Source organism: Sciurus vulgaris (assembly GCF_902686455.1).
Source record: "Sciurus vulgaris genome assembly, chromosome: 9".
NCBI classification, from domain to species: domain Eukaryota; kingdom Metazoa; phylum Chordata; class Mammalia; order Rodentia; family Sciuridae; genus Sciurus; species Sciurus vulgaris.
Window position 1 is genome coordinate 100,934,526 of NC_136469.1, and position 24,659 is coordinate 100,959,184.

General features: G+C 40.7%; 1 protein-coding gene across 1 annotated transcript; it reads right to left on the reverse strand.

The window, feature by feature from the left end:
* Positions 1–1,330: 1,330 nt before the first annotated feature.
* Positions 1,331–24,457, reverse strand: REST (RE1 silencing transcription factor). The gene is made up of 4 exons (XM_079153751.1): positions 24,302–24,457; positions 20,607–21,510; positions 10,394–10,477; positions 1,331–6,160 (listed from the first exon to the last, which is right to left on the reverse strand). Exons 2-4 carry the CDS (start codon positions 21,499–21,501, stop codon positions 3,990–3,992), a joined length of 3,150 nt encoding a protein of 1,049 aa, XP_079009877.1. The 5' UTR covers positions 21,502–21,510; positions 24,302–24,457; the 3' UTR covers positions 1,331–3,989.
* Positions 24,458–24,659: the final 202 nt, after the last annotated feature.

The following is a 24,659-nucleotide window of genomic DNA, read 5'->3' on the forward strand; positions in this document are numbered from 1 at the left end:
GCTAGGGAGGCTGAGGCAGGAGCATCTCGAGTTCAAAGGTGCTAAGCAACTCTGAGACCTTGCCTCTAAATAAAACACACAACAGGGCTGGGGATGTGGCTAAGTGGTTTTCAGTGCTCTTGAATTCAATTCCCAGTATCAAAAAGAAATAAATATATATATGTACGTATATATGTACATATACATACACACACACACACATATATAGAAAGAGAGAGAGACAGGGACAGAGACACACTTTGGACTGTTACCCACTGCACTGTTATTCCACACAATAAAGATTGCATGACCTTCCTATCTACAATTTTATCAAGTATACATATTCTTTCAGCCCCAGAAAAATTAAGTTCAGCTTTCTTGACACATACAAATAATAAACAAAGACATCTTGCTTTTTAAAACTTTATTTCAACATAACTATGCTTACAGAAATACACTCACATTGGTTAATAGAATGCAATTTAAGTTTAACTTATCCTACACAATTTCAACCAAAAACTTGGTACATGGTTTAAGATTTTAAAAAGAATTTGCAATCTGGCTTATTTTTATCTATTACAAATGTATATAAAAGATCCGCCATCGAATGCTGCTAAAGAAAGCAGCAAGAACCTTGAGAAATATACCTTTGGTTTGCCTCAGAAAAATAACACGTATTGCACTGTAAAAGTTTATAAAATTGGTGCAACAAAACATTGTTGTAATGTTACAATGCCAGTTTAGAAAATTCAGTAACAAATGGATATAGAAGGGGTTGGGAGGGTGCCTATGTACACACGTGGTACTGTAAAAGCTATCTGATATAGTTTATATAGCATGTAGACTGTAAATCTACACAAAGATTCAGATAATTTCTTAAATCTGAATTAACACTATCAGCTCACTTCATCTGCTGAGGTCAACAATGAAACTCTGCACACTGGCTTTAAGTTTTCTTGATGTATGCAAAGTAAATTTTCTTCCCCAGTTTTTCAGTCCAGAAGTGACAGTATACTACAGGTATTCCTTCCATCGTTAACATTCATGGGGTGACATGTGATGAGGTTAACTGGGGTTTTAATTTGTATCAGCACTCATGCAAATGGCCCCCCAAAGTCAATGACCACATGCCTTTGTAAGTGACTAAGAAATAAAATGGCCCTTCTTGGAAGATTAGAGCAAAACATCCAGCTACAGTTATAAGAAGCCTTATCGAAACAATGTAACTCCTTACAAATGATGCCTCAATAAAAATAAAAGTAGCCCCCAAATAAGAAGCAGCTCAGATAAAGAGGAAAAATATAACTTAAAATATCTTGAAAACTAGTGGGGATACAGGTTTGAAAATAGATTTTTATGACTACCTAGGATTAGGCTTATAATGCATTCTAGTATTTCAAGTTTACCACTAAGTTACTAAATACCAATTTACAAATAACATGCTCATTTATTGTTCCTTTATCAAAAGAGAAAGTTCTAGCTTCAATTCTATTGGGGGGAGGGCACTAGAAAATACAAAGATTCAAACAGTTCCATGCAAATATCACATTTTTTCAAATGGAAGAACTCCCAACTGGACCAGAAGTTCCAATTACTAATATATTTTTCATTGAAACAATTTTTTAAAAGTACAAATACATGGCATTAAGGTTCAGGACCTAATATAGGCCTGATAATCAAGTCCTTGTTTTCTGGAAGAAAGGCCTCAAGTCCCAATCAATTTCCAGTAACAATGTTTTTACACATCAACTTAATAAGGGGTTTTAATTTCCTTCATATTTTTGTTTTCAGAATTCTAGTCTTAAAGGCTAGATTAGAAATTAGTTCAATTCCCCAGAAGGCAAATTTCTTTCCTTTACAGTATGAAAGAATCCAGAAAGACCTCTTCCCCAAGCAGATTCCCAATCTCTAATCTGTGCTTAAGATGAATCTTTTTCAATATAATGTAAAAGGTAACTTAGGTAAAATGTGCTCATTAACATTAAAAACTAGTTGTTAGGAAGACTTAAAACTAGCTGTATAATTTAAGTTTTAAAACATAAATATTCGCAGCTTGATCTCCTGCTGACAATGATTGTCGGAGCCTAGAATTCAACATTTATAAATTCCCATTCACACACAAACACACCATTATCACACAACTTACTCGTGTCTTGAGAGAATCTTCTTAAAATTCTTTGGCCTCCCAGTCAATTCCAAGTTTGAACACTTTTAAGTCAAACTTCACTCTCAGATTAACAAGTTTTCCGCCCATACGTTAATGCTTGTCCTAATCTTTCATGTTGTACTGCCAAAATCTGAAACCTACCTCAAAGAGATTACCAGGTAAAAGAAAATAAAATATTCTTGAAGGGGGTTATTTTTAAATAGAACATACATGGGAGGTTGGAATTCAAGATTTCTTACTGGGATCATACTCTTACTGAAATGAACTCCTAACTTCAATAAAAATCCTATGTTGGATTCTTTCATACTCTGGCAAATGGCCAAAGAACCTACAAAACAGTTTTGGAGTACGCACCCTTTATCATACAAAAGTGCCCCTATAGGCACACCAGAATAGCTGCAATTCACTTGAGGCCTCACCTGTAGAAGAGGCTGTCATAGGGACAGCCAGGACACCCACTAGTTTGTGGAGATCCCTGAGAAGTATGATTTTAAAAATCTGGACTGTACGGAAGTTCACCAGCCTTCTTCACTGTATTCACAGGAAGCTGCAGCTGACTTGCCAGAACTCATGCCATCTCTCATTCTAGATTTGCTGTGTAAAAGCTATGGCTTTGGAATCTCACAAGTGATATCCCATACAACTTGAAGGAATGATTAGTCTCCTAATTCCAGGTTTATAATTTCCAAATCTCAGTTACAGTTCTTTATTCAACTAAGTAGCTACATGGACACCAACCATTTTTGAGAAAAGGTTCTCCTCAAAGATAATATTACAACTAAAAAAGTAACTGTACCATAACAGGCAAAAACATTAAAAAATAAAGTAACTGATAGTTGGTATTTGAGACAAAAATGTGTTTTAAAAATAAAAACCTATCGGTTTATTTATTGCAAAATCAATAGAGAGCTGTGAATTTATTATATTCATTCAAAATAAATAACTTAATGTGAAATACAGATTCTGGCATAGGTATAAGATATGAAAATCATAATGAATGGATTGAACCTGCATGTTTCATTTGCTCACAAACTTGCACACACTATTATTCTGCAAAAAAGACAATTGCAGCAAAGAAAATAAAAACTGCCCTTTTGCAAACAAGCCTAAAAATATTCCTCTGACGAGGCCAAAATAAACATGCATATATATATGTATAAAGTGTTACTGCTCAACACAAATGCTATTTCTAGAAAAATATAACTGCATAGGTTAAAAAAAAAAATGTGCAACATCTTAAGCCATTAAAGCACCAAAATAAAAAAAACACACCCAAATCACTGTTTTATGACAATTAAAACACAAAATATTGATCAAAACTCAGGAAGTAAATACCTGGACTGATACAATGTCCATTGTTGGGCTAATTTTTCTTCAATTTAAATGTCTTTTTTCATCTCTAAAGAAATCTTAAAGTGCTAACTTTATATAAAGCAGGCAAATTGTTCAAGTAATTTGCTATTAAGCCAATTTTTATGGAGCTAAACAAAAAAGGAAAAGTAAACTAAAGTGATACAGAAGACAAACATGGAGAAAAAACTGGTAAGTTGTAAATGGACAAAGCAATAGAATGCTATTATACCATCATGGCCTTCTCATTTCAATTGAACACATAGGCTAAATAGATTTAGGTATTTGCTGGTCTTAGTACACTAACTCCCTTGGATTTGCTAAAATTTATACAATAGGTATGCATGAAGTCCTAAGGATAAAAGGATGCCTCTTAAAAATCAACACTGGACACTAATTAAAGCAATCTTAAAAGGTTGTTCTACTACTATAAATGAATATAATAAGTAATAGCTCTTACAAACCAAGAACTGCAACCTTGTCCAAACTTTAATTACTCCTGCCCTTGAGCTGCTTTTTCAAGGAAGTACACGTTAACCAAATGGCGATTGAGGTGTTTGCTGTAATCTTTTTCTTTCCTAAAAGAACGATCACAGAAGATACAAACAAAATCTCCCTCAGTCACTTTTACTGCCAAGGTTTCTTTTGCATCTTTCGTACTAGCTTCTTGTGGAACTGGACGAGCCCCATGCAATCCAGAATCATCACTACCCTCTGACATGTTGTCACTTAGGTCACTTCCATCATGACTGTGGATACCTTCATCTTCATCAATTTCCTGAGACTCATTTACTGCCACAGTAACAGAAGGTGAAGCCAGTGCAGTTTTGGACACTGCTTCATGTTTATCTATTGGTGGGGGAAGATCCAATGGTGAAACTGGTTCTTCAACTGCTGAGTCTTTAGCAGGGAGATTCTCTGTTGTGTTCTGATCAGTGTCCATTTCCATTTCACAAAGCATAGCTGAGTCAGTCTGATGCTTATCGTCTAAAGTTTCACCCTCTGGCATATTCAACTTTTGTCCAGAAGATGAAACACTAGTAGATTCCTTGGTACAGGAATCAGCTACACTCTTCTCTGCTTCTTCTGCTCCTACTTTCAGAAGAGGGTCTTCTTTGTTTCCTTCAACTTCAGAGAATAATTTTTGGTCTTTTGACTCCTCCTCTTTTAAGTTTTCCTCTGGCAGTGGTGGTGATGGTGCCAAAATTTCTTGTGTGCTTCTACTTTCCTTTAGAAGTTGGCTATCTTTAACAGGCACTAAGCCAACTTCAATAAGGACTTGCTCCTTCCGTGCCATTTCACTCTGCATATTGGACTTTTCCTTTCTGTTATCTTTTCGGGGAGAAGTCTTTTTGGGAACTGGTTCATTGTGAAGAGGAGGATCTATAGGAGGAGGCAGCTCCATCTGAGCAGGCTCCTTCTGAACAACCTCCATCTGAACAGACTCCAGGTTAACAGGCCCCATCTGAGCAGGTTCCATGGGAGGAGGCAACTCCATTTGCAGAGGCCCCTTCTGAACAGCCTCCGTAAGAGGAGAATCCATAGGACAGGGCAACTCCACCTCAGCAGGCCCCTTCTGAACCTCCTCCATGTGGACAGGCTCCACAGGAGGGGGCGGCTCCATGTGAGCAGGTCCCTGGTGAACAACTTCCTCCATGTGGACAGGCTCCCCAGGAGGGGGCAGCTCCATGTGAACAGATCCCTGGTGAACCACCTCCACAGGAGCAGGCTCGAGTTCAGCAGGCCCCTGGTGAACCACCTCCATGTGAGCAGGCTCTATCTGAGCAGGCCCCTTCTGACTAGTCTCCCTTTGAACAGGTTCCTTCTGAGGGGACTCTTTCTGAGAAGGCTTACTGCTTTTTTTACTTGGTTTACTTTTTAGAGTTTTCTTCTTTGTACTTTTTTTCACACCAGTATTTTGTTTTTTATTCTCTTCCTTATTCTCCTCCACTTTGCTATCACCCTTTGGCACTTCCTGACTATTTTTGGATTTACCTTCTATCTTCCTTTTCTTTTTTGTCACAGATTCCTCTTCATTCACAGGACCATGCAAGGAATGGGCTTCAGTTTCTGTCTTCCTTTTGCTTTTCTTGGCTTTACAGGATTTTTCTGAATTACTTCTTGTATGCACTTCCATCTCTTTAGCTTCTGTTGCTGATTTGCGAGTTCTGGTAGTGACCTGAATCACTGAAACATTGCTACCAGGTTTTTTCTCTTTTGAAACATTATCTTTTTTCTCCACTTTTACAGACTTCTCATTTTTCTTTCCAGCCACATCCCCTTTTATTTTTGTTTGCTCTGTTTCTGTTTTTTCATTGGTGATATTGTTATCAAGTAAGTCAGCCTCTCGCTTTTTGGTTTTCTTTAATTTCACTTTTGACACATCCATTGTTTTATTAGGACAAGTAGGATGCTTAGATTTGAAATGATACTGTAGATTACACTTCTTGGAAGCTGCATAGTCGCATACAGGGCAATTGAACTGCCGTGGGTTCACATGTAGCTCTACGTGTTTTTTGAAGTTGCTTCTATCTGCTGTTTTGTAGTCACAGTGGGGGCAATTAAGAGGTTTAGGCCCATTGTGAACCTGTCTTGCATGGCGGGTTACTTCATGTTGATTAGAGGCCACATAACTGCACTGATCACATTTAAATGGCTTCTCACCTAAAGGTAAATAAGAGGTGTTAGAAGACAGATTAAAACATAAACTCAAGATTTAAATATGCTAATAAGAAATTGTACATATAAAATAATCACAAACACTACTGAAAAGAATATATCATGCACCTTATATTTACCATATTTATTTGTATAGCTTTTCTCTATCCTTTGACACTGATTCTCAAACCAATACAGGAATAAATTATCTGTCCACCATCATCTTCAAAAAAGTTCATCAAGCTGGGCACGATGGCACATGCCTATATTCCCACTGACTCAGGAGGTTGAGGCAGGAGAATTGAAAGTTCAAGGCCAGCTTTGCAACTTAGTAAAACCCTCAGCAACTTGGTAAGTCCCTGCCTCAAAATAAAAATAAATAAATAAATGAAAAATAAAAAAAGGTTGGTAAAATAGCTCAATGGTTAAGCACCCTGTGATTAAATCCCCAGTGCCTCGCCCCCCGCGCCCCAAAGTTCCATAACCTTAGGGTTCCAAAGCACCATTAAAGGGCAGAGATTCATCTAGAAACAAAATTACTGGAAAAGCTCAACTGGGCTGTGGATGATAATCTTGAGGCAATGTCACTCAAGAGAAAATAATTCTTAACTTTTTTGTGTTAAGAAAAAGCAAATATATATGGAGTACATTAGACAATTTCCAAAAATTTTCAAGATTAATCTTGGGAGAATATCTTTCACTGTGGGAAACATCCCCAGGCCCTAAATGCAAATGTTTTAAAACTCTGCTCTAGCCTAATATAACAAAGGGAGGAAAAGGTTTTTTTCTTGAAATTTAAACCTTTTGTTCATTATGGTAAGGGTTTAGTAAATTTCACTCAGCTTGCTTTCTAATGCCAGTTATTTTAAAGCAAAATATAGCTAAGGTAATTATTCAGAAAATTTCTGTGATTATTTCCCCTCTCATTTTTCTATAAAATGGGCACTTAAAACTAGATACACAAGAAGCCGCGTACAAATAGATATGGTAACATAAGCAGAGTCATAATCACAGATACATACAAAACCAGAACCACCCCCATAACCCAAATTAAAGGCATAAGAACAACACATTCTACCTGAATACATACCCATCTAGATCACTTTCTAGTAAATATTATCAAATGGTATCCATACCCAACTGGTCCAATGGAATGCATAGTAGAGAAATGGAAATTAACATTTATGAAAATTCATCTCTCAAACATTCTCACATTCATATTAATCTTATTAAAGTTTTTCATAAAGCAAAATTTCCATGATTACAAAATGATGGTATAATACTAAATCACAAAAACAAACACTTCTCCAGGTATGTCAGGTTAGATATGTCACTAACTGGACAACTCTTTCATGCCAGAAATAATGTGGTTTCTACAATATGCTACATTTCTCTAACAGTTGGTCCTACAGGGTCCTCTCCTCTCCAGTGAATGATCTAAATGGAGACAACATTTCCTTAATACATATAGATAGAGCCAGGCATGGTGGGGCATGCCTGTTATCCCAACCACTTGAAAGGTTGATGCAAGAAGACAGCAGGTTTGAGGCCAGCCTGTGCAATTTAACAAGACACCTTCTCAAAGTGGGGGAAAAAAAAAATGCTGGAAACGAAATTCAGTTATGTAGCACTTGCCTGGCGCGCATAAGGGTTTGGGGTTCCACCCCCAGGACATCATGAATAAGAGAGTTGTTTTCTTGTTTTTTTATTTTGGTACTGGGAATTAAATTAGGGGTGCTCTACCAAAGCAACATCCTCAACCCCTTTTTTAAATTTTATTTTGAGATAGGATCTCTCTAAACTGCTGAGGCTAGCCTGGAACTTGTGATCATCCTGCCTCAGCCTCCCAAGTGGCGGGATTAAGCCTTGTGTCACCTTGCCCAGACAAAAAAGAGATTTTAAGGATACTTAATAGCAACAACTAAAAACTAAATATAGCAAGAAAGCCAGGTGTATGCCTGTAATCCCATGGACTTGAGAGGCTGAAGCAGGGTGATTGCAAATTTGAGATAAGATGGGCAATTTAGCAAGACCATGTTTCAAAATCAAAGAGCTGAAGTGTAGCTCAGTGATAGATTACCCCTGGGTTCAATCCCTAGTACCACAAAGAAGAAAGAAAAGCAAGCAAAACATCAAACACTTTGTAAACCCAAATATAACTGTTTCAGCCAGTGTATAAGACACTATAAAAAGCAGCAGAAAGTTAATATGGCCTCTTAGGTTAATACTGAAGGTTATAATTTAAAAATTTTAACCATATAGCCAGGTACAGTGGTACACACCTATAAATCCCAGGAGCTAGGTAGGCTGATGCATGAGGATCATGAGTTCAAAAGCAGCCTCAGTAACTTATCAAGGCCCTAAGCAACTCAGCAAGACCTTATCTCAAGAATGGGTTGGAGATGTGGTTCAGTGGTTAAGCACCTAGGTTCAATCCCCATACAAAAAAATAATTATATGATCAGCCCTCTATATTCAACTTTTGCATCCACAAATTCAAACAATTACATATTTAAAGTATTTAAGAAAAAAAAAAATTATGTCTTTACTGAATAGGTAGATTATTTTCCTGTCATTATTTCCTAAACAATAAAAACACCACAATTTTAAAAAGACACCATAAACATTTAAATATTGAGTTTATATAAAAATGATACAAGTGTCATCATCCTAATCTAGTGACCCTTCATCACCAGGGGCCCAACTAGAAGTGGCTTTAGATAATATACATCCCAAAGTAGATATCAAGTATTTAGATTTAATTTTCAATTTACAAGTAATACAAAGGAGCTGGACCCAGTGGTACATTCCTGTAATCCCAGGAACTCCAAAGGCTAAGTAAAGAGGATCACAATTTTGAGGCCACCCTCAGCAACTTAGAAAGACCCTGTCTCAAAATTTAAAAAAAAAATGAAAAGGGCTGGGAAGGAACAGCTCACTGGTAGAGCACTGCTAAGTTCAAAATAAAACAAAAAAAGGGACAGAAGAAAAGCAAAATGACACATGAGAAAGCGATGAGACATCTACAAGGGAAGAGAGTCTACAGGAAAAATGGACATATTTCTTCATATTGCCATCTGTAAGATGGGAACAATAGAACTTATACAACATAACAATATTTATAAAGCTAAAATGAATTAACTTATATAAAGCAGTTAAATGTTTTATTAAGTGGCTAGAGTATTGCTATCAACATGACATGATGTCTACCATTAACCAAGCCTGATACTGAATCCAAGTTATTACCCTTAGAGCATAAAATCAGGAGGCACTCGAAAGTAATAAAACAAGGTTTCTGGTTAAGGGGCACAACACAACAGCTCAGATTTAGAAGAACCCAGTGTAGTGGTGCATGCCTGTAACCCCAGCTATTCGGGAGGTTGAAGGGGGCCAGCCGTGGCAATCTAGTAAGATCCTGCCTCAAAATAAAAAATTTAAGACTAGGGATATAGGTCAGTGATAACGCTTTTCTGAGTTCCTCCCCCAGTACAACAACAAAAACCAAAACAAAACATCTTCTCAGAAAAGTATGCATACAGAAATTTACAGTTTCAGGAGTTCCACCCACAGAATCCAGGTTAACAATCCCCATTTAAAGCCAGGCAGCACAAGCCAGGCACAGTGGTGCATGCCTGTAACCCCAACAATTTGGGAAGCTGAGGCAGAAGGACCTCAAATTCAAGGGTAATCTCAGAAACTTATCAAGGCCCTTAGCCTTAGCATGACCCTGTCTCCAAAAAAAAAAGGGGGAGGGGGGGCTGGGAAAGTAGCTCAGTAATAAAGCACCCCTGGGTGCCCAGAACCAAAAATAAAGCAAGTAAGCAAGCAAGGAGGGCACAGTGAAGCACACCTACAATCCCAGACACCTGATCAAGGAGGGTGAGTCAAGAGGATCCTAGAGGACCACAAATTTTGAGGCCAGCCTGGGAAATCCAGTAAGACGTCTCAAAATAAATAACGCTGGGCATGGTGGTGCACACAGCTCAGGAGGCTAAGTTGGAAGGGGATTCCAAGTTCCAGGTCAGCCTCAGGAACTTAGCAATACCCTGCCTAAAAATAAAAAATAAAAAGGGCTGAGGATGTAACGTAGCTCAGTGGCAAAGCACCCCTGGGATCAATCCCCAGTATCAAAAATAATGATGATAATAATAAAAACAACTTCTTTGTAACTGTAGTTTCTAATAAAAATAATGGCAGTTTACTGAAAATGGTGGGAAAATTCCCATTTTTTTAACCAACCTGAATGAGTACGCATATGTCGAGTTAGATGAGTCTTCTGAGAACTTGAATAAGGACAAAGTTCACATTTATATGGGCGTTCTCCTGTAAAACAACAATAGTTTTTAAATACAATAAAATAATTCAAATACATTGTCACTAACAATGTAACAATATTCACTACTGAGCACTATATAAGATTTTTTTCTATTTCTAGCAGAGCCTCAACTTACCAAACATTGAAATATAAATGGTTCATTTCAGAATTTACTATGTACCTTTTTTTTTAAACTTTGCTGACAAATAATAATGCTCCCTTTCTGAATTCTTACAGCCCTTTTAATTTTCATATGCATACCCCACAACCCCAGTATCAGGACAACCCCCCGTAACAGTAACCAATCCTTTTTGTCTTATTTTGAGACAGGGTCTTGCTGAATTGCTGAGGTTGTCTCAGCCTCCTAGATCACTGGAATTACAGGCATGAGCCACCACATCTGGCACGATGTCATATATTATCACATTAAAGACTGAACTGCTATCTGGATAATATATCAAGGAATATTTGACAAGAATTATTCTTTTGCCGGTATGGTGGTGCACGCCTATAATCCCAGCAACTTGGGAGGCTGAGGCAGGAGAATCACAAATTTGAGACCAGCCTCAGCAACTTAGTGAGGCACTAAGCAATTTAGTGAGACCCTGTCTCAAAATTAAAGAGGGCTGGGGATGTGGCTGAGTGTCCTTGGGTTCAATAGCATGTTAGCATATGTCTAAAATTCCAGTTTCTTGGGAAGCTGATGCAGGAAGATCACACGTTTGAGACTAGCTTCAGCAACTTAATGAGACCCTAGGCAACTTAGCAAGACCCAGTCTTAAAATAATTAGGACTGAGAATATAGCTTAGTGATAAAAGTATGGCTGGGTTCAATCATCAGTACAAAGAAAAATTGTTTTCATCTAATCCTTAGCCTCAGTATAATAATTATGACCTTGGGCAAATTACTTAGGAGCCTGACTTCCAGTTTCTCCATATATAAAAATAACAGTATCCTCAATTCCATTTTTTTTTTTTTTTATTTTGGGTGCTGGGGATCGAACCCAGGGCCTTGTGCTTGCAAGGCAAGCACTCTACTGACTGAGCTATCTCCCCAACCCCTCAATTCCATTATTGTGGGTTTTTTTGTTTGCTTGATTGCATTCCTGAGGATTGAACTTAGGGGCACTCTACCACTGAGCTGCATCCCCAGCCCTTTTAGAGACAGGTTCTTCACTAAATTGCTGAGGCTGGCCTGGAACTTGTGAGCAATCCTTCTGCCTCAGCCTCCCAAATTCCTGGGATTACATGTACCAACCAGCAAAGCTTTTTTGAGAATTTGGATAATATATTACATGTAGAGGGGCTGGGGTTGTGGCTCAGTGGTACAGCACTTGTCTAGTACATACGAGACACTGGGTTCAATCCTGAGCACCACATAAAAACAATCAAATAAAATAAAGATACCATGTCCATTTACAACTAAAAGAATATTGTTTTAAAAAAAAAGATATTACATGTAGAGCATTTCACACTATATTTGACACTAGTAAAGTCCTAAATAAATATCAGTTATTGAGCTTGTGGGGTACAATTTCGTGTTTGAGCACTTCCCTGGTATGCAAAAGCCCTGGGTTCCATCCCTAGTTTAGGGGGAGGGGACATCAGTCATTAACTTTGCCTATACAACAAAACAGGACATGGAAAAGATGGCATAAAAAAAAAAGGCGATGGACAGAAAACATGTTTCTAGTAACCATCCCACTGTAATTAGCTGGTAGTTTTATTTCAGCTATGAAGAATTGGTAGCGTACTTAGTGATAAGAAAGAATTAAGACAGTTTAAAAAATATTAATGTATTTCCACGTAGATATACAAATAACCCAAAGCACATGAAGAAATGCACATCCTCATTAGGAAAGAAAAGCAAATCAAAACCACAAGATAGACAGCCGGGTGCAGTGGCACACGCCTACAATCCCAGTAACTAAGGAGGCTGCCCAGAAGGATCACAAGTTCGAGGCCAGTCTCAGCTACCAAGTCTGGCCCTCAGCATGTTAGTGAGACTGAATCTCAAAATAAGAAGGGCTGGAGATGTGGCTCTGTGGTAAAGTGCCCCTGGGTTAAATACCCAGTACCAAAAACAAAACAAATGGAAAAAAAAAAAAAAAAACACACCACAAAATGAAGATTTCATATTCACAAGGATGGGTTGTAATCAGAAATTTAAAAAAAAAAAAAATTTTTTTTGGTAGTACCAGGGATGGAACCCAGGGGAGCTCTACCATGGAGCTACACCCTCAGTCCTTTTTCTCTTTTTAAAAAACAGATGCCACATTTTTTTATACCTTTATTTTATGTATTTATTTTTATGTGGTGCTGAGGATAGAACCCAGTGCCTCACAAGTGATAGGCAAGTGTTCCACCACTGAGTCACAACTGCAACCCCTCCCTTTTTTAAAACAGGGTCTCAGCTGGGTGCCGTGGTACATGCCTGTAATTCCAGGGGCTCAGGAGGCTGAGACAGGAGGATTGCAAGTTCAAAGCCAGCCTCAGCAAAAAGCGAGGCGCTAAGCAACTCCTGTCCCTAAATAAAATACAAAATAGGACTGGGGACATGGCTCAGTAGTCGAGTGCCCCTGAATTCAATCCCCAGTACCAAAACAAAACAGGGTCTCTTTAAAAAACTGCCCCGAATGGCCTAGAATTATAATCCTCCTGCCTCAATCTCCTGAGTTTGCTGGGATTAGCTGAGCATCACCACGCTCAAGGTTAACATCATTGGTGAGTTTTTAGGATGCAGAGAAATTGGGAGACCTCATACATTGCAAGGCCATTTTGGAAAACAGTTTGGCAGTTCCCAAAAAGTTAAACATCAATAAGAACAAATAGCATACAGTACTGCAGTTCCACTCCTAGGTATAAATCCAAGAAAAAAAAAACCTATCCACACAAAACTTATACATAACATATTCACAGCAGTATTATTCATAATCGCCAAAAAATGGAAATAAAAACATTCACTAACTGATGAATGGATAAGCAAAAATGACATGTATGCATATAATTTTGTAATTCAAAAAAAAGAATAGGCTGGGAATGTAACTCAGTGGTACAGTACATGCTAAGAATGCAGAAGGCCCTGGATTCAATCCCCACCCAGTACTGTCAAAGAAAAAATTTTAAAAATAGTTGAGAACTATGTTTCACACCTGTAACTCCAGAGGCTGAGGCAGGAAGATTCAAGTTTGAAGTCTACCTGGGCAACTTTAAAAAGAACTGGGGACATAGCTTAGTGGTAAAGCACCCTTGGGTTCAATCCCCAGGACCAAAGTAATAAGAAGAAGAATAGAGATGTGGAAGTAGCTCTGTGACTTAGCACTTGCCTAACATGCCTTGGCCACAGGTTCAATCCCCAGTACTGATTTAAAAATATATGAAAAAAGAGAAAAGATTTCAAAGTAAACTATCCTTAAGTGATCCTTCATGTTAATCTATAAAGATGTTTACTCTTTCTTCTGTTACCTTTTTAAATTACATCTTTTTAAAGATACTTACATGCTAATTAATTCCCAAAATTGTTGAGGTTGGCCTCAAATTTGCACTATTCCCCTGTCAAGTAGCTGGGATTACCAGTACTACCCCACCCAGCATTATTATTATTATTATTAGGAACGGGGGACAGAACCTAGGGGCACTTTACCACTGAGCTAGATCCCCAGCCCTTTTTATTTTTGAGATAGGGTCCTGCTAAATTTAAATTGCCTTGAATTTGAAATGCTCCTGTCTCAGCCTCCCAAGTCACACTTCTAACATAAGAGAATACTGAAAATGTACAATTCCACAAACTAGACATAACAACTCCTAAAGAGCCAGGCATGGTGGCCACACCTGTAATCCCAGCGAACCCAGAGAGAGGCTGAGGCAGGAGGATTTCTAGTTCGAGGTGAGTCTCAACAAGTTAGTAAGGCCCTAAAGTAACTTAGTGAGATCCTGTCTCAAAATAAAAAATAAGGGCTGGGGATGTGGCTCAGTGATGAAGCATCCCTAGGTCAATCAAGAGTACCCCCCCAAAAAAAAGAGACCTACTCTTCTAATTCTTCTAGAAAGCTTATTTAAGTACTGATTTTTTGGTCACACATATAGGAAAATGAGTTACCGTTTAAAGAACCTGTGAACTGGTTAAATATCATAAACTTCAATTCCCAGTACCAAAAAAAAAAAAAAAAAAAAAAAAGGCTAAATTAACAGTGTTTTCACTTAAGAGGATAGCTTAAATAAAAGTAATCCCTAGCAGCCCTCCCTATCACACTGATAATTACCTGTAGAACAATGAGATTTCTGACCTTTGCTATGGCTATGTGACCTTAGGCACATCACTTTAGGCTTTCAAATCTTTGGTTTTCACATAAACATGACTATTACCCTACAGTCTTCCCCAATGGAACGTTCAAAATTAGCAAAGAATAAAGGGCCCAACCATGGACACTCAAGAAGAAATGGTATAAGAGGACAAAGTCAATCTGAGAACTAGGATACAAAATAAATGATTCCAGCACTCATTTTGTCTTTACTCTTCAGCACTATATGAACTTTTTCATAAACATACTTTTGAGAATGATGCATTTAACACAAAATATTCTCAATTTATATAATCAAAATATTATCCTTCAATTTATGTATTAAATTTTTTTTTTTTTTTAAATCACAATGAAAAGTAAGTACCATGAGGGAGGAGATCACAATGAAAGTAAATACGAGGAAAAATCACTCTTCTCCTTTTGTGGTACTGGGGATTGAACCCAGGGGGACTCTACCATCGTGTTTACACCCCCATTCATTTTTATGTTTGAGACAAAAGTCTCGCTAAATTGCTGAGGCAGGCCTCCAACTTGGGATCCTGGTCTCAGCCTTCCCAGTCACTGGGATTACAGGAATGTACCACCAAACTACCTGAAAAACAAATAACTAACAAATAAATAAATAAATAAATAAATAAATAAATAAATAAATAAATAAATAAATAAATAAATAAATAAATAAAAAAAACAGGGAATGGTTGAGTCCCCTGGGTTTAATCTCCAATACCCCCCTATCAAAATTAAAATTAAGCCAGGTATACCGGTGCCCTGCTGTAATCCCAGTTATTCAGAAGGGTGAGGCTGGAGGATGGCAAGTTGGAGGTCAGCCTGGACAACTCAGCAAGACTTTGTCTCAACATAAAATAAAATTTTCTCTGTTCTCTCCATATTCTATTTTTTTGCCCTTCTAAAACTGTTCTTACACCAACAAAGTTAAATTTGCTGTTGAATATATTTTTAGATTTTGGGGAGACTGTTAAAACTGTTTGGTAACCCAACATCTAGTTGTTACCTGTGGGATCTACATTATCCATTTTTGCTTTTTGTTTTCTTTAAGTGTCTTGCTACGTTTCCCTGGCTGACCTGAAACTTCCCTGGCTCCAATGATCCTCCCACCTGAGACTCTTGAGTAGTTGGGGACTACAGGTGCACTCTACAGGTTAACAATATTAAATTAGAATCTGAAGTTTTAGAAAAACTGTTAAATGAATATGAAGTACTTATGAATGAAGCCCAGAGTATGTGAGGGCCTGGGTTCAATTCCCAATACTACAAAAAGAAAAGATCGATTGATTGTATGCAGGCTCAGTTTAGTCTAACACTTTGTGTAATACACACCAGTAAGTAATTAATGGGATAGGATTCCCAAATAACTTTTTAATATTGTTTCTTGTTGTTGGATGGACCTATATTTATTTATTTATTTATATGCGGTGGTGAGAATCGAACCCAGTGCCTTACACGTGCTAGGTGAACACTTTAAGACTGAGCTACAGCCCTCAGCCCCTAAAGTATGTATTTTTGTAATGTTTGAACTTTACTTTTACTTATTTATTTATTTACTTATATGTTTTTGGTACTGGAAATTGAACCCAGGGATGGTTAACCACTGAGCCACATCCCCAGTCCTTTCTAATTTTTATTTTGAGCTAGGATCTCATCAAGTTGCTTAGGGCCCCACTCAAGGCTGGCCTCCAACTTGCGATCCTCAATCCTCCTGTCTCAGTCTCCAAAGTCACTGGGATTACAGGCAGGCGCCACCACACCCAGCTGAACTTTACTTTTGAATCGAATGGTTGCAAAGCATGGTGACGTCACAGGTTACAACAAATTTCAGAGACTGGAATATTTTTACTGGACTACATTTTCAAGCTGGGACTTGGAAATCTTTGAGGTCTTTCTTGCAATGGAAATTCTGTAGTTTTTGTTTTGGTACTGGGATTGAACCCAGGGTGCTCTACCAATGAGCTAATCTCCAGTCCTTTTTTTCTTTTTATGAGACAGGGTTTCTTTATGTTGCAGAAGCTGGCTTAGAACTTGAGATTCTCCTGCCCCTGCCTCCTGAGTCCCTAGGATTACCGATGTGAGTTGCCCACCATCATGGTGACCCCATCCCTTTTGATTTTGACAAAGGGGCCGACTAAATTGCCCAGGATGATCAAGAAACTGCAATCCTCCTGCCTCTGCCTTCAGAGGGATTACTGGCATGAGCCACTGGGACTGGCTTTCTAATGGAATTTCACCTACAAGTTTTATTGTATAAGTCTACCACTTCAAGCAAGATGGTATCAAATCCCCTCCCCTCTCTACCTATGGGGTTCTACGGTAAGAGTGCCAACTCCTACAAAGAAAAGATGATGCAAACAACACCTCACAGCCCTTTTCATCTCTTATCCAAAGAGACAGTGCTAGGATACTCTATTCATTTTGTTCAGATCAGTCATCAGGCCTCAAAATAAATAACTTTAACCAGGAAAGTATAACAGAAATGTCAAGCTGCCAAAAACAATGGAGAAAAGACAGCCTCTTCAACAAATGGTGCTGGCAAAACTGGAAATCCATATGCAGTAAAATGAAATTAAACCCTCTCTCTCACTCTGTACAAAACCCAACTCAAAATGGATCAAGGAATTGGACCTGAGACCCTTCACCAAATAAAAGAAAAAGTAGGCCCAAATCTCCATCACGTTGGCTTAGGACTTCCTTAACAAGACCCCCATAGCACAAGAAATAAAAGCAAGAATCAATAAATGGGATGGACTCAAACTAAAAAGCTTTTTCTCAGCAAAAGATACAATCAATAATGTGAAAAGAGAGCCTACAGAGTGGGAGAAAATCTTTTCCACACATACTTCAAACAGAGCACTCATCTCCAAAGTTTATAAAGAACTTAAAAAACTTTACACCCAAAATACAAAGAACCCAATCAATAAATGGGCTAAGGAAATGGGCAGACACTTCACAGAAGAAGATATACCGGTGATCAACAAATATATGAAAAAGTGCTCATCATCCCTAGTAATTAGAGAAATGCAAATTAAAACCACCCTAAGATTTCATCTAACTCCAATTAGAATGGCTATTATCAAGAACACAAGCAATAATAAGTGTTGGCGTGGATGTGGGGGAAAAGGCACACTCATACATTGCTGGTGGAGTTGCAAATTGGTGCAGCCACTCTGGAAAGCAGTATGGAGATTCCTCAGAAAACTTGGAATGGACCGACCCACCATTTGACCCAGTTGTCCCACTCCTTGATATACACCCAAAGGACTTAAAATCAGCATTGTTCATAGCAGCTCAATTCACAATAGCCAGATTGTGGAACCAACCTAGATGCCCTTCAATTGACGAATGGATAAAGCTAAGTGAAATAGGCCAAGTCCAAAAACCAAAGGCCGAATGTTTTCTCTGATAAGTGCATAAAAATATATAATGGAAGGGGGTGGCGGGGGGAAGAGAAGAATGAAGGAACTTTGGATGGTGTAGAGGAAATGGGGTGGGAGGCAGAAAGAGTAGAATGAAACAGTATTACCCTGTGTATATTTATGATTACATGAATGGTGTGAATCTACATTGTGTACAAACATAGAAATGAAAAGTTGTACTCCATTTATGTACAATGAATTTAAAATGCAGTCTGTAAAAATAAAAAAGATGTTAATAAAAAAAATAACAGAAGTGTGAAAATTAAACAACAACAACAACAACAACAACAAAAAAAAAAAAAAAAAAAAAAAAGGAAGAAAGAAATGTGAAAATTAACTACCAGTAGTGAAAGATACTTTTTTAAAAAATGGAGACCCCCTGTAAGCCGGGCAAGGTGGTGCACGCTTATGATCTTATCTTAGCAGTTCAAGAGGCTGAGGCAGGAGGATTGCAAATTCAAAGCCGGCCTCAGCAAAAGCAAGACACTAAGCAACTCAGTGGCTGAGTACCCCGAGTTCAATCCCTGATAACCGCCCCTGCCCCAAAATAAAGGGCTGGGTATGTGGCACAGTGGTTAAGCCTCTGGGTTCAACACCCGGTACTAAAAAATAAAAAGGACTGGAGATGTAACTTACTGGTAAACACCCCTGAGTTCAATCCCCAGTACTGAATAAAAGTGAATAAATGAGCTGGCCTATAATCTCAACTAAAAAGAGTAGGCAGGAGGCTTCTGAGTATGAGGCACAGGCAAATTAGCAAGACCTTTTCTCAAAAAGGGGATTGGGGATGCAGTTTTCTGAGTGATTGAAAAAAAAAGTTCCTAGAACTGATTGTGGTGACCACTGCACAACTCTGAATACACTAACACCTGTTGAACTGCTCTCTAATGTATTATATTCATTCAGGTTATTAGTGAATATATCACAAAAAGCTATGACTTTAAAAAAAAATAACTGAAACATGACAAATGTGACAAAATAGTGAAAATCGTCAAGAGTAGATAATGGTTACATGCTTCCTAGCATTTTCTTTACTTCTGAGGTGTTTGAACTGTCCCGTCCCGTCCCGTCCCGTCCCGTCCCACCCCGGTGCTAAGAGATTGAACCCAGGGATGTTTTGTCACTGAGCTACACCCCCGGCTCCTTCTGGTTTTCTATTTTGATCTACAGTCTTGCTGAATTGCTGAGGCTGGCCTCAAACTTGCAATCCTCCTGCCTCAGCCTACCAAGTAGCTGGGATTATAGGCATGTGCCCCTCACCGGGCAACTTTTCACATTTTTAAGAAAGTTTCAACACTTCATGGTGCTAGGGATTAAATCCAGGGCCTCAGGTATACTAAGTAAGCACCTGCTGTACCAAGTTACACCCTCAGTCCCTCAACATATTTTTTGTGGTTGGGGTGACATCACAGTTTTAACCCAGGGGTACCACACCACTGAGTTACACTCCCAGCCCATTTTATTTTTTATTTTGAGACTGGGTCTCACTAAGTTGCCCAGCTGGCCTGGAACTTGCCTCCTCTGTCACTGGTAATCGCAGGCGTGTACCACCATACCTAAAGAACCCCCTCAACTCTTGATAGAGTTGTACTCAGGACTAGAAATGTTCTTTTAACCTGAACGCATTAGAACATGGTAAATAAAACTGTTTCTGAAATGAAAAATAGTTCAATTTCACAAATTCAAAGCCAACCTCAGCAACTTAGCAAGACCCTGTCTCAAAATAGAAAATAAAAAAGTGTTGGGGATATGGCTCAGTGGTTAAGTGGCCCTGGATTCAATCCCCTCCCCCTCAGGAAAAAAAAAAGGCTGGCTGGGGATGGCGATGTTGCTCAGTGTTAGAGCACTCCTGGGCTCTGGGCTCAGTCACTAGAACCAAAACTAACTTCTCATAGTTCATGATTTTGGGGGGAGAAATTCTGTTTTTCTATTGGTTCAATGAATCCAACCAAGGACTTCGTGCCATGTTAGACGAGTGCTCTACCACTGAGCTACGTCCCCAGCCTCTAATTTCTCAGATTCTGATGTTCTGGGGAGAAAGACAAGTTGTTCCATTTAGGAACTCAATAAAAGTCAAATGCTTTTAAAAGTCTGAGGTTTTTGTTAAATGCAGCTACGCAAGAAAAATTATTGGGTTTTCCTTTCTGTATAAGCCTTCAACTCTTTTAGGAAACTATACTACATCTTAGCTGTGCTCAATGTCACATAAATACATCTACAAACTTAAAGGCAGTCTAATTTAGGGAACTAGCCCATCCCTAGTTGCTAGAATATAAATAATTTGTCCAAGGTTACAAACAGGGCAAATGATGCACCCTGCATCCCTTTTCTGAAGCACTATTTAAAGGACCACCAAATTAGAAATCAGAAGCAAGAGTTTAATTTATGGTCTAGAAAACTTCTCTTACCTGTATGAGTTCGAACATGCTGAACATAATTGTTTTTTCTGTCTGAAAAATAGTTGCATTTGCCACATGTGTACACTTTCCTTGGAAAATGGTTTCTTAAGTGTTTCCTCCAGTGATACTCGCTTACTGTGGTGTAAGTGCAAATGATGCACTTGTAGACTCGCTCATTATCCCCAGCTCTTGTGTGGTGCTTCAGGTGTGCAGTATAGTGATCGTATCTATTGGTATTGTAGCCACAGCGGTCACAGCGAATGGGACCCTTAGAGAAATCTCCCTCTTCTGCAGTAGAAGAGCCAGATTCTCTAGCTTTTGCTTGCTTCTCTGCACTTTCTTCCACAAAAAACTTCTTGGCACTATGAACTCTAATATGATGCACAAACTGCTCTTCGGATTCTGCTTCATATTGGCATGGCTTGCAGCGAAAGGGTTTGGTCTTCAAGTTTTTGCATTTGTCCTCGGCTCCAGGTGTTTCATTAGGAAGATCTTTATTTGAGCTGTAAATTTCTGGGGCAGCTGATGCCTCAAATACAGGTTGTGGTTCTACAACATTGAGTTCCAAACTTCTCAGTTCCATGTTTTCTAGTCCACTGGGTTCACCTTTTATTTCAGCAGAATCCTCAAGTCCTTCTCCATCACTATCTGAAAAGTTGTTATCCCCAACAGGCATCAATTCTGCCATCTGTCTTTCTTCACCAACCAGGTAATCACAGCAGCTGCCATTCACTTCTCCAGTTAAGGCCACATTTGCTAGCATGATAAGCTGAGGAGCAGCCAGTTCAGCTTTGGAGAGGTCATGCAAGTCATACATATCGTTGGGCAAGGTCATGCCAATGTTGCCACTGCTAGTGAATAGCCCTCCTCCTCCAGAAGACTGCCCCATCACCTGGGTAGCCATAACTGTTTTCTGAATTAAGAACAACAACAAAAAAAAAACACAAGAGCAACAGTTTAAGCACAACACTTAGTAGCCTAAAGTCAAAGCATCATTCTAATTCTCGCTCTTATTTGAGGAGGCGGGGAATTGTACTGGGGATTGAATCCAGGGGCGCTCTATCACACTGAGTTACATTCCCAATGAGACTGGATCCCATTAAGATTTAACTTTATTATTTAGTACTGTCCCTTTGCTTTTTCTGAGACTGGGTCCTATTAAGTTGCTTGGGGCTTCCCTAAGATGCTGAGGCTGGCCTTGAACTTGCAATCCTCCTGCCTTAGTTTCTCAAGTGGCTAAGATCACAGGCTTGTGCCATGGTCCCTCAAAGTTCTAATTCTTCCTAACTTAAAACTACATAGTTCCCAGTATAACTTCTGAAACTCAATCATTCTGTTAACTTCTAAAAACAAACTTTAAAATAGTTTTCTTAACTCCCAATCCTCTTTACTTGAGTCATACACACAAACTCCCTTTACCCCTAGAGAAAATTCTGCCAATTGTTTGACATAATTCATTCATCAACTAGGTCTACCACTCACAGTCAAGTGCTTCAAAGCACTTTTTTCTGGTGGTGGTGGGGGAACCTACATTCATTTTTAATGTTAATTAAAAACTGTTTTAAGCTCAGTATTGCCAGCATATGCCTGTAAAACCAACTACTCAAGACCTGAGGCAAGAGAATCTCAGGTTTTGACACCCTCTCAAAATGAAAAAGGGATAGGAAGTAGTTCAGTGGTGGAGCACTTACCTAGCATATGCAATGCCCTGGGTCTGATCCCCAGTATGAGAAAAAATATTTTTAAAAATTCAACACATTAGTAGTAAACTATTTTCCTCCCAACTTTCCTCTTCAACACCTCAATGGTCTGAATGAGAAAGTCAAGAAACTCAAAAGTCATTCTGTGCATGTAGCAAGTACACAAGTCTGGAAGGAAGCCTATAATAACTGGTCAATTTAATTGAATTTCATATGAATGCAACTAACTTCAAAAGGAAAAAAAAAAAACCTGCGAGACAGTACCACTTAGTCTCAATTTTTTGATGACTCCCCAAATTTAAAAGCGGAAAAAAAGTATGGGCCTCTTTTCCTATGAAAAGGGAAGTTTGGTTTATTCGAAACTTCACAGACGAAGGTTAACACTTTTTTTTTCAAATTCCCTAATAAAACAATCGCACAACTCAAGGCAACAATCAGCAACTTTCTTCCATTGTGCTTGACTTGGCCTACTTGCCTAGTGGAAGCCATTACAAGATCACCTTCTTGAAAACAAGTTGGGTTTTTAAATGGTCTTAACCAAGTTACTTTCCAGTCTAAAAGGTGCTAGACGCCAACCGAGTATAGTTTTGCAAATCAGAAAAAGCAAAGAGGCAGTACTAAATAATAATTAAGCCGAAACATAAAAAGCAATCCGTTCCACCCAAGTGTATAAACCCGTTTAGTTATTTGCCCGAACAAAAGTTGGAATCAAATGCCATCACAGAAAACGGAGGGCAAAAGCTGCCCCAAGGCTTAACAGAGCAAGCTATTCGGGAATTTAACCCAACATCGACCTTCCTGATTCCCCAACGCACCCTACCCACCACTCTTAAAGGAATTTTAACATTTGTCAGGAAGACCGTTTGGGCACTGCCTGAAAGCCCAACGTGTTGCACGAAATTCCTATGTGCTGCTGCCACCGGCGCCTGCCTCGGCGGCGGCATTCCTAACTGAAATAGGCATTCGGCCATTTTCTCAAAATACCAAACACAAAGCAAGCTCTCTGCAAACTCGGGAGCTCTCGCTTCCTCTCCGCTCCGCCCGCTCCCTGCACACATTCGCCCACCAACCCACGGAGGGTGCCCCCACGACTCGTCCTGAACCTCTTCCAGTGCTCCCCCAATTCAAACGGTGGAGGTGGGCAACTCGGGGCGCCGTTCCCCAACTGAGTCCTTCCGGAGAGCGACAACCCCTCCGCGGCCCACGGGCCCGAGTCCGGGAAAAGGGCGGAAAGTTACCGTGTGGCGGGCGCCGGAGCTCCGCGGCCCGCCCAGCTCGCCCTCCGCGAAGGCTCCGCGGGCGCCCTCCGCAGGCGCCGACCCGAGCGCGAGGGGGCCCCACGCGGGCCGCCCCCGCGCCCCGGAAGTTTGCGAACTTCACTCCCCCACGGCGCCCGGCGGGACGTGCGCCCCAGCCCTGCCAGCGCGGGCGGCCCGGCGCGCAGGGCCGCGGCTCGGGGCGGTGGGAGCGCAGAAATCGCTGTCCAGCCCGCTGGCGGCACCGCCCGAGCCCGGGGCTGACTCAACCCGCCCCGCCGCACTCAACGGCGCCTTCCGGCGAAGCGACAGGCTGGGGGAGGGGGCCCAGAGGGCGGCGGGCCGGCGCGGGGCTGCGGCGGGACCCGGAGGCTGGAGGATCGGGAGGAAGTTTCAGGACTAGGGCCCCGAGCAGCTCCGCTCTTGGCCTGAGAGCCCGGACTCGCAGAGGCGTGCGGGCCCGCGCGGAAGCGGCGGCCTTCCTCAAATGGGGAGGGGGTCCCGGCGACGCGCCGCTCTCCACCAACGCCCCCGGCCCAGTCCCCGGGCCGCTGCCGTGTAACCCGATCCCGCTCGGCCGCCCGCCCCCGCCCGGCGCGGCCGCCGGAGTCGGAGCCACAGTATCTGCAAATCAGCCCTGGACAGCGCCTCGCTCCGCGTCCTTCCGCGCCCTCCCCCTCCCGCCGCCGCCGCTGCCGCCCGGCCCTCCCCCACTCCGGCCGAGCCCCCAGCCCCGCGCCGCGCTTACCGGCCTTCCTCGGAGACGGGGGACTGGCGACCCGGCGTCGCCGCTCCACCGCCGACTACTTTTCTTTGTTGCTGGAGTTTCGGGGGAGGGGGGGAGGGGTGGAAAAAGTTGGGCGCTTGGGTTGTCGAGGCCCGCAAAGGCCAGGAGCGGGGCTGCAGAAAGTGCTCAGGCCGTCAGCCCTCGCCCAGCCGTCCGGGCTGCCGCCGGGATCAGGAACCTGGGGCCTCGGCGGCGCTTGGCCTGCTGCTGCGCCGCGAGCTCGCGGGAGCCGCACATTCCAGCACAGGACGCTGCGCCGCGCACCAGCCCGCGCCGCCGCCGCCCGCCTGCGGGACACGCCCCCTCCGCCTCCCGCGCG

Bases quoted from the DNA above. Each gene is read 5' to 3' on its own strand.
- REST (XM_079153751.1), bottom strand. From the start codon at position 21,501: ATGGCTACCCAGGTGATGGGGCAGTCTTCTGGAGGAGGAGGGCTATTC. The intron at 10,478-20,606 runs GTAAGAGAAGTT...GTTGTTTTACAG, and splicing joins GCATGTTCGAACTCATACAG to GAGAACGCCCATATAAATGT. The intron at 6,161-10,393 runs GTTGGTTAAAAA...ATTTACCTTTAG, and splicing joins ACATATGCGTACTCATTCAG to GTGAGAAGCCATTTAAATGT.